The following is a 10,403-nucleotide window of genomic DNA, read 5'->3' as shown; positions in this document are numbered from 1 at the left end:
AGTCCTTCGGAATACAGCAAGGAGACATGGGGCCTGCAGCCCTAGGAACGTCCCCTGCCCTGTAGACGGCCTGTCAAAGCCGCAGGCTGGCTAGCTTCACGTCACTGGCAGGGCTTTTGGGTCAGGCAAGCGTTCAGTGGCGCACGGATATGGTGCATGTGAGGCTGGTGTGTTGGATGTTTTAGGCCTTCGGTATTTTATGAAGGGGGAGGGTAATTGGGAGCCATTTTGATTTCAGTGGGCCAGATTCTTGGTGCAGCCCTATTGAGGGCAATGGGCTTATGCTGATTTTTGCCAGCTGAGGATCTGATCCTGTGTCTTTTAATAACCGCTCTCCAGCACCCCCCATTGGGCTGGAGAGGCCTGATCGGCCCAGTTTTCCAAAATGGCCTCTAATTTTCAACGTCCAACGTTAGCCACCTTGGGCCAGATTTTCAGAAGAGCTCAGCACCCAACTGCTCCTGCTGAGGCACTGAACGGAGTGGCAGGGTTTTCAAGTGTGCTCGAGACCCAGCAGCTCCCTTTAGGACAAGGAAAGCTGCTGGGAGCCCAGCCTTTCGGAAACCCTGGCCATTTTATGTAGGTGTTTAAATGGGCGCTGAGCTCTCTTGAAAATCTGGGCCCTGGAGCATGACTGACAGAGGTGCTGAGTGTCTGCACCTCCTTGTGGCTTCAAGAGCTGCAGCCGGAAATTGACGAACCTTCAAATCAGAGGCCATGTTTTAAAACTTGACCCTTGATAAAGACACAAGCAAAATGAGTGAGCCCTGTGTAGATGTCAGGATAAAGTGCTCACCTTGAGCAAGCTACTGTACTGCCCTGTGCCTCAGTTTCCCCATCTATAAAATAGGGATAATGTTACTGATCGCTTTTATCTAGTGCCTTGATATCTACAGATTAAAGAGTCTATGTAAAATCCAGGGATTATTATTTGCTTTCATTATCTGAAATCAGAAAAGAGCTAGTTATGAAAAGCGATAATTGCTGTGCCTGGAAGACCATCTGTGGGACCAGCGTGGTCTAGTGGCTAGAGCAGGGGACGGGGACTCAGAAGATGTGGATCTATTCCCATTTCTGCAGCTGACTTGTTAGGTGATGGCAAATCAATGAAAGTCTGTGCATTGGCTTTCTGGTGCCTGACATGGAGACAGTAATGTTTCCCCTCCTTGATCACTCGCTTTGAGACCTCAGCTGGGGGTTGCTATATACAGTCAGAGAATTCTTTTTTAAAAAATGCACAGGAAGTGTATTAATGCAGCTTCCCTTATCTCCAAAAGGAGTTACAGTGTAAAATACTCTGTATGGGAAGAGAAGGCTACCAGCTACATTGGATAAGTGAGTGCAGTTCATCCTCCAGTGGAATGTTCTTCACTCACAGCAGCTCTGAGTTTGGCTCCATTCCTTAATTTGCTTCTAATTCTGTCCTTCGGCTACAATTCCTTTTGCATGTCATAGCGTTATCACCACAGGGAATGGGAGACAGGGGTCAAAGAGACAGGAGGATGCCTGTGTTGGTGCTGGGAGCATCTAAGGGGAGAGGGTCTTAGGTTCCATAGGAGGAAGCTCACAACATCACTCAGACTCGAGTGGTTGGTTTGAGGGGTGTTACTAACATTGACGATGCCTGTCTGTCCTATCACTAATGGGGTCAGATGCCATTGATTCTCACTTGTGTATGGGAGGAGGGGAGAATTACTGGAATAGGTGGGGTGGGGATGGTCACCCAGGATGGGTGAGTGAAAAGTTTTCCATCCCACCTCGGACGTTTGAGTATTGTGAGTCAGCACAGAGGAGGAAGATGAGGATCCCCTTTTGTGCGTTTTCCTGAGCAAGGTTAGGGGTAAGACCCAGGCTTGAGGCCTCATTCTCTTCTCAGGTACACCAATACGTTGCTGGAGTAATGCCATTACAGTAACCAGTGTGAAGGAAAATCAGGCCCAGTGGACTTATACCACTGTAAAACCAGGGTGAGTTAGTGCAGAACCAGGTCTTTACCTGCCCAGACACACTTCCCTCAAACCCCCCAATAACCTCCCTACAAAATTCAAACTGGAACACATCTGTCAGAAGCACACGCTGCTTTTTCTTTAATTTTACTGTTTTCACTTCTTGCACAACCAGTCACGTCTAGTCTAGCGTTATCATTTTAAAAAACAAAACAAACAAAAGTTAAGCCAACCCTTTAATAACTTAATTTAAAATGTTGTGGGACAGCTGGGATCATAAAAAAGTGTTAATATTACAGGCTTTCATTACCAATGGCAACTCCACGAGAGAAATACATCAATACATCATTAAAAAAAAATAAAGCATGAGAAAAGCAAAAGGCCTTGGATGAGCAACAAAATTGATGTCACTGGAAATAAATGAGTGCAGATTGCTATAGCACGATCTCTGGACTCAACATTAACACATTCTGAATCTGCTGAGACTTTGCCTTTACACTATCAAGCGACGCAACACTGAAGTCAATATTGACTTTTTTTCTTGGATATGTATTTTACCCTCAGGCACCGTTGTTTCCCACAGGAACATGAGTGAGCACATAGGTCTCTGTGCAATGCTGACTGCTCATGGAAAGGGATCTTCCAGAAATCCTCTGAAATCGATTCCTCCTTTGGAAATACCCACTGCTGCTGTTAAAAGAGCGCTGCCTGTTCCTCAGGTATTCCTTGTAGTTTTTGGTCAGCAGGGTGTAGAGGAAAGGGTTAATGCAGCTGTTGCTGTAAGTCAGGCAGGTTGTCAGATAGTTAATGTTCCTCATCGCCTTGGGGGACAATGGGAAGGATTCGTAATATTGGAAGAGGAGCTGCCAGATCCAGAAGGGCAAGAAGCAGGCCCAGAAGACCAGCACTATCGTGAAGATTAGATACAGCACTTTTTGGTTAGGCAGCCGGTTGGTCTGTTTGAAAGAGACTGTTTGGGACACCCAGTAGGTCCTCGCTAGTCTAATGTACAGGTAGCCAATGATTACCCCTGGGCCCACAATGCTGGTACCGAAGAGGACGGTCAGATAGATTTTGTAGGACAGCTTGCTCCAGGTGGGCAGGCAGATGCTTTTGCTGTCTCTTTGCACCAGCTGGATCATGATGAGCATTGGGAGCGTGAGCAGCAGAGACACCACCCAGATAACGATGGCAATGGCTTTCCGGTAGCTTTTGGACCTCTTCACCGTGTCCAGGGGCTTCAGCACAGCAAAGTAGCGCTCCGTGCTCATGACCGTCAGGGTGAAGATGCTGGCATGCATGGTGAGGAAATCCAGACTGAACAAGATGCGACAGCCGACATCTCCGAAGTACCATTCCTGGATGAAGTATGTCCCCACGATGAAAGGGATGGTGAGAAGGTACAGCAGATCTGCCAAGGCAAGGTTAATTATGTAAATGTACATAGAGGCCGAGTATCTCAAGTAATGGCACATCACCACCAGGGTGTAGACATTGCCCGTCACACCGATCACGCACATAATGGAGAGGATAGTACCGATGGTGCAAGTGGCGATCATGTCCTCCATCGAATTAGCAGCTGGAGCATTGTCCCAGGTGGCATTGTAGGAAATGTTGGGGCTGACTCTGAAAGGGCTGCCTTCACTTGCCTCCCTGGCCATCGTGGTGGTTGCTGAAAACCGGCTTTCTAGCTCTTCATTTACAGACATCCTCTTAAACAACTAACTCAGCTCTTCTCTTCTCATACCTTGGGCGTTCCAAGGTCCGTTCTTTCCAGCCTGGGGAGTTGGACAGATGTGAAGAGCAGGATCATTTCTTAGCAGGTTTTCATCTGATGGAGAAAGAACTCCCTGATGATTGTCTGCAGAACGGATCCCAATTTCTACACTAGACAAAAGGGATCAGAAAACAGTGAGTTAGAGGTTTGGCAAAGCAACAGAGATTATTATGCGGTAGTCACCCCATTCTGAGGAACATTTTTGCACGGCTTGTGCGGGCTGCAGATATTCTGCAATGGGATTACTCAGGTGTACAAAGACTGACATGAGTCTTTGCAAGATCAGGCCTTGGAGGGTCCAGCACTAACCCCTCACTATAGTGGCATTTCCTAGATTGCCAGTCAGAGGGGAGTTTAGGAGGATGTGCCGATCATTAGAGGGTTTTATAATCACTGCCACAAGACTGGACAGGCAATTTGGTGTTGAAAAAGAAAGGCTTTCTGAGGTTTAACAGCCATTCCCATTATGAAACCAGCATGATCTGGCTATTACTAAACTTCTCAACATGAAGGTGTCTAAGACCCCAAGAAGAGGGATAACAAGTCTTCAATTTACAATCTGCCATCAAATCTCTCTCTATTTTGTGTGTGAGAGACACGCACATACACACAGACTGAGTTCCACCCAGCAGCCTTAAACAATGAAGTCATGCTTTTCACAGAACTTTTCTCTAACTAGAGGTTCTTACTATAACCTGGATTGCAATTTGCACATGCTAGTTAACTGAAAAAAAAAATCAGAACTTCTACCTTACTTTGAGTATAAAGTCATACGATAGGCAAGATTCACTAAAAACAAGTTCTACTGTGTCTATACGATTATTTATTGTGGCTTAACTAGAAGGAATCTGCATGCTCTCTCTCTCTCTCGGTGTAGATACACATACTTCTACAGTGCCTGAATTTTCAAGCTTCTTGGGACCTCAGGCTCTCCAGGAAGACCACCCCACCCACTCTGTTTGCATTATATATTTGTACTCTTAAACCCAGGTCATCCCTTCCCTTGGCATCCACAGGAGGGGGCTTTGGAGTATGTGATCCATGCCAGGTTGCCCCCCAGCTGAGATTTCCCTCCACTTTGTCCCCTCAGGCAGGTGGGGTTGCCTGACCATGAGAGAGGGTGTGCTGTCAACCCCCCAACCCGGCAGAGCCTGGAGAGGCCCTTTGCTTCCACCGTGGCTCTGGTGTGGCCCTTCCTCCCGTTAGCTCCCCAGCGATGGAACCACAGTGCCCATGCCCTTCCCCGGCGATGGCTGTCAGGCAGGGCACCGCAGAGGCCAGGTGGGAACGCCAATACCACCACCATGGAGCCAGAGGGTGGACCATGTGCACCCACACCCCGTGGCTTGCCCACTTCTCTACCTGGCCCACCCAGATGTCACTTCTCCCCCAGAACAGGGCAGTGCCCTGGAGGCGATTGTGCAGGGGGTCCATATGGGGGGCCGGCTGGTGCATAGAGACCCCCCCTCCCTCTCCTGATACAGCCCTTGGGGCCGGGCTACACACTCGATCTTCCACGCACCCCTTCTCCGGCCCCAGCCTCTGCGGGTACAAACACCCCGGGATCGGGTCCTTCTGCAGCCCGGCCCCTCCTCCCCGCCGAGCCCCTTGGCCCCTTCTCACCGCTCCCTTCGCCAGGGCCGAGCGGGCGGCCCCCCAGCCGCAGCGCCGACGCGCCCCGCCAGGCAGCGCCGCCAGCCCCGGGGCGAGCCGCTCTGTGCCGCGGCGGCTCCCGGCTCGCTCGGGCGGGAAGTCGAGCGAAAGGCGTCGCCCTGTCCCCGCTGCTCCGGCAGCCCGACGGAGGACGGGGGCGCCCGCCTGGGCGGGAAGGAGAGACCTGGCCCGGCCCGACCTTGAGCGATGGGACGTGTCTGTTTCTAGGGCCCGGCGAGCGGGTTCCGGCCGCTCCCTCCTTCGCGCTCCCGGCGCTGTAAGAGGGGTGCAGCGCCGGGCACCGGCGGGAGCCCTAGAGGGGGGGACCCGGCACCTCCCGCCCTCCGCTCCGCTCTGCTCCCCGCCGCCCGGGACAGCACGACTAGCCGCCGACGTTCATGGCCAGGCTCCACCTGCCTTCAAAGAGCCGCGGGGCTCCCCGGCCCGGGAGCAGCAAAATTAAGCAACCTGGGGGAATCGTCTGCGGTTTTTAAAGTGGAGTTGCTGGCATCACCACACAGACACACACCCCCGTGCACACCACACACAGACGCACACCCCCGTGCACACCACACACTAACTCGTTCCTCCCAAGCAGCCGATGGCTCCAGCCAGCATTTCAGAGCATCTCTCAGGATGACCCTTTTTTCTCAGCTGTTCCTGCCAGTTCCCCTCGCACCACCTCGGAAGCCCAGGCGCTTTCCATTTAGCTACGAGGGAAACGAAGCTGCGCGCTCAAACCTGGCTTTGAAATCCAGATGCTGAAGTTTCCTAGAGAAAAATACATCGTTTCCCCCCGCCCCAAACGGGGATTCAGAGCCGGAATTTACCTAGAGCAAAACCAATCCTAATCCTTCCTCCTGGGCAGGCGACGAGAGTCCCCGGGGCTCCGTGCTTCAGGAACGGCGGCGCCCCCAAGCGAGGAGCCAGCTAGCTAGCCAAGTGTCTTTGAAATCTGCCCTCTTCATACTCCCCTTCCCCTCTCTTCTCTCCTGCCTGCTATTTATGTTGCTCCATGACGTTAGGCATAGGGTAGCTCTGGCTGCAGCTAGCTAAGATCCCTTTTAAAGCAGCAGCATTTTGGTAGCCAAGGCTAGTTTGGCTGGCTCAGCTCCCCACCACCCAGATGTGTTTGCAACATGGCAGTGCTGTGTGATTTAACCCCCAGCACCGGCTATATTAAAACCACTAAGCCCCTCTTTATGGTGCACAAAATCCCTGAGCATGGGCTGAGAAAAACCAGTGTCGGGGAATGGCGTTCAGCCTCAGAAAGAGTTAAATTCTTGTGAGGAGGTTTGCCTGGCCAAGGAAACTCTACACTGTTCAATGCTGATATCATTTGCAAAGAGGAGTGTGAGTTTATTAACACTGGAGAATTTATTATTGCCAGCGGATACTGCCTCTGGGTATCACGCACAACACGACACCAGCAAAGTTGTCCAAGCAAGCAAGGGTTACACTGAGTCCCTTTCATCAGTGTCACGGAAGGAAAATAATGATGAGAGAGAAACAATGGGGTGGCTGGAAAACACCATTTAGAAATGGGCTAGGATTGAGAAGTTACAAGGCTAAAGGTCAGCAGGATTATTTTTTTTGGTAACTGAATATTGGGAGGATGCTTGGCAAATCCTGGGCCTGAACCCTATCTCATTTACCCTGGCATTACACCCAGGAAGCTCCATTGACTTTGATGGCGTTCTTCATGACTTACACCAGCATGAGTGGGAGGAGGATCTGGCCCTTTGGCTTTGATGGCATCACTTCTGATTTGTATCACTGCCGGGGAGATGCCAGTCAGGCCCATAGTTTACTTGGCTGGTTTGCATTGGAATGGCATCAGCAGGTAGATGACACTTCTGAGCACAACTCGCTCGGCTGTCTTTTGTTTGAGCTGCCAGTATGTGGCAGCCCTATGGTCCAACCGGCCCCTTTCAGGTTTCCAGGTCTTGGGCATTAATGCTCCCTCTTATCTCTCTGTTACTAACCAGCATCAGTGGCCTGATTTAATTCCTTCTCTGAATCATTCCCTGATTCCTTGAACCGTTTATTCTTCATTCTCCATTTTTAATATTCCTGCTTGCTGGGAACTCTCAACTATCTTGCGGTACTAAGGGGGTCTTCACTGCAGTGTTAACTCATGTTATGTCCAGGTGCGTTAACTCCTCTCTAATGAGCCTAGCTCCAGGGAGAATGGCCATGCTGTGAAATAACTCTCCAGCTGCACAGGGTGGTTGTGTAGGCAGCTGTTGACCTGTGCTAGCTTGAGTCTTTTACCCTGTGTGGCCAGTCAGCTCCAGTTGAAAGGGGAGTCAGATGTCCAGCCTATCTGTGACAGGTTTGGCCGAGGTTCATGAGCCACCCCAGCTCCCCACCTGGGCATGGTTAACTGCACTTGGGCCTAAGAAAAGGCTTAGGAGAGGTCTCTTGACGAAAGCTCCTGAGGAGAAAGGGAGCTCTCAAGGAGGGGAATCTTCTAAGGAGCTTGAACTAGGTGAAAGCAGGGATGCCTGGGAGAGACCTCCAGCAAACGGGAAGGACAGCAGAGTTCTCCAGACAGCAGAGATGCTTGAAGGCTAGCGGTGGAAGGAGCTGCTGCTGGGACCCCAGAGATTTGATTTGGGACTCTGAGAGAAGGGCCTTTAAACAGTGTGCAAGTCTGGCTTTCCGAAGGCTTCAGTAAAGGGAGACACTCTCTGTAAAGTAGAGAGTTTGGTTTCTCCTTGACCAGGCTGCTTCAGAGACTTTGTCGTTACGTCATTGAAGGGGAAACTGAGGCAGACTGGAGCAGAGCCACATTCAGCCACAAGGGGAGCGTGGAAGACGATGCTGCCCCTTCTGCTCCCCCACATTCACATTAAACGTTGATTTGTATGTGGCTGTGACTCAAGTTGGGGTAACACTAGAGTTACAATTCAAGTTAACCCTGCAGCAAAGTCAAGCTGTAGATCAACATAACTATTAGAGATGGGCCCAGCATCACCCCCCAACACCCTGACATCTAGGGCTTGTTGATCTGGGCCTGAATTTTGCATCTAAGTGCCATCTCTCATCAATATCAAAAGCAGCCTATTTTCTTTACCAAACTGCCCCTCTCTCTTTCCACTGAAGAAAGAACAGAGTAAAGTTCTAAAATGTTGCTGGTTTTCTTCCCCCATGTGCATCTGACAGGTAAGGCTGCTGCTGTTGTGGTCCTCGTTTGTTGCTCTCAATTGCAATTCAGCAGCTGTGACTAATGCTGTCATTTTGGGAGACTGAAAATACGTCGTATTCTTCCCTTCTTGTTAATGTCCCTTTCTCAGTTGTCAACTGCCCTGTTATTTCCTGCCGATCACTAGCAAAAGCAGCTTTAAAAGAATTATAACTGGAAAGGGTTTGGCAGCCTCGTGCAGGTTTTATGTGGTAGGAAGAATTTTCTGACAATGCATGTGCCCTGAGTCTCCTCCTGTAAGTGTAAATGTAAAGCAGGAGTAACCCCACTAATTAAATTAAATTTTATTGCTACAAAACCCAATGTGGGAGGGAGAATCTGTTCCTTTCACACTAATGGGATGGTTAAAAATTTGCCTTCAGTGACAAGTTAAATAGTAAATAAACTTAATGCTAAAAACATCTTTCAAAAGGTGTAGAAAACAAAAAGGGGGGGCTGGGTGGCGCAACAGGACTGGAGGTCTGGACTGGACTGGACTGGACTAGACTAGATTAGACTAGACAAGAAAGCCCTTCATTGCTAGGTTGATGGTTCAAATCTAGCTACCTTCAAAGTTATCTGTTGGTGGCTTGGGTGAAATGAGTATGATGGACTCAATAGAGCTTCCAGCAGAGAGGTGCAGATTGTTGTATATTGATCCCGGTAGAGGGGCAATGGATCTACTATATCTGGACTGTCCATGAGAGGGCTGGACAGTGCAGAACACACATCTTGGGGAGGGGGGGAATTCATGACTAGGAGTTTGTTGGGGTCACTTTCCAAGTAGTAACCAAGGCTGCTGGGAGCCAGAGCGTGGTTTTGCTGACAGGCTGCTGGGTCAGTGTTGCTGGAGCAGGGCTGTGGCTGCACACAGGTACTCTGGGTGTGGTCTGCATGCTGGCAGGTTGTTTGAGTGGCCCACGTGCAAACTTCAGCGGCAAAGCATTGTACAGCTCCTGACGTTGCATGGCCGGGGTGATACAACACCTCATGGGTCTGGATTGCACCCTGGGGTGTCCTAATCTCCCATTATAATGAGCTGCACATCACTAGGAGACATAGGACTGATGGTTGAAGAGGTTAAGGTCCTGGGCATCCTTTCTCTTTGCTTATCCACAGTCTAAACAGCTGTAATGCAAACTGCTGTCCATGGCCAAGTGCTGCTAGGCTGGACTGGCAGCACGTAAGTGTGTAAGAGGCTCAGAGCTGAATCCAGGACCTCCCCGGCCCAGCGGCCGGCAATGAGAAAATGACGACACCGGGTTCTGAGAAACGGCATTGGTTGAGTAGGTTGCTATTCATTGGCAGGGGCATGACTCCGCAGTCTCCGTGTCCTCTCTTGCTCTGAGTAACGTTACATTTAAACACTCTAGCTCTAGAGAACATAGACATGAACTATTGTGCTATCCAAGCTCTCAGACAGGTCTCAGCCTTGAAAATGCTTTGTTTGCTGGTAGCTTCCTTTGCTCGCTCTGCCTGCTTCTCTCCTTGCTGGTGCAGGGGCTGCCTTAACCCAGCCAATGCACTTGGAGACGCCACCCTGCTTTTCTTTGGCATTCTCTCTCTCCTCTTCCTGTCTTTATTTTATTTATTTATCTATTTTGGTCCTCTGATGCTGTAGATACACGCCAATTGTCCCTTCCTTACCCAGTCACTTTTACTTTGCCGTAGGCTGCACCACATGAAAGAAACCCATGGGATTGTAATATCTAGAAGGAAGAGTCAGCTAGTGGGTCTGTTTTCCCTCCTCCTAGAACTCTTTTATGTTGCGGTTTTGTGTCTAAATTCTCTGTTCATGCAGGGAGAGATTTGCTCCTCAGCAAAAGACCCCACCTGAGGT

General features: G+C 50.0%; 1 protein-coding gene across 3 annotated transcripts; it reads right to left on the bottom strand.

Annotated features, from left to right (window-relative positions):
* Window positions 1–2,063: 2,063 nt before the first annotated feature.
* On the bottom strand, window positions 2,064–6,330 carry LOC137152896 (urotensin-2 receptor-like). Of its 3 annotated transcripts, none has more exons than XM_067547855.1 (2): window positions 6,207–6,330; window positions 2,064–3,828 (listed from the first exon to the last, which is right to left on the bottom strand). In XM_067547855.1, the coding sequence occupies exon 2, from the start codon at window positions 3,653–3,655 to the stop codon at window positions 2,507–2,509; it is 1,149 nt and encodes a 382-aa protein (XP_067403956.1). In that variant the 5' UTR covers window positions 3,656–3,828; window positions 6,207–6,330; the 3' UTR covers window positions 2,064–2,506. The 3 variants fall into 3 exon arrangements, with proteins under 3 accessions (XP_067403956.1, XP_067403955.1, XP_067403957.1); XM_067547854.1 differs by having other exon boundaries at window positions 2,064–3,833; window positions 6,207–6,251; XM_067547856.1 differs by lacking the exon at window positions 6,207–6,330 and having other exon boundaries at window positions 2,064–3,357; window positions 3,484–4,149.
* Between the last annotated feature and the right edge of the window lie 4,073 nt (window positions 6,331–10,403).

Source organism: Emydura macquarii, unplaced genomic scaffold (assembly GCF_026122565.2).
Source record: "Emydura macquarii macquarii isolate MOO-44397 ecotype Brisbane River unplaced genomic scaffold, CSIRO-AGI_Emac_v2 contig_1230, whole genome shotgun sequence".
Classification (NCBI taxonomy): domain Eukaryota; kingdom Metazoa; phylum Chordata; order Testudines; family Chelidae; genus Emydura; species Emydura macquarii.
Note: the sequence above shows the minus strand (reverse complement) of the source record. Positions and strands in the feature narration are given on the sequence as shown.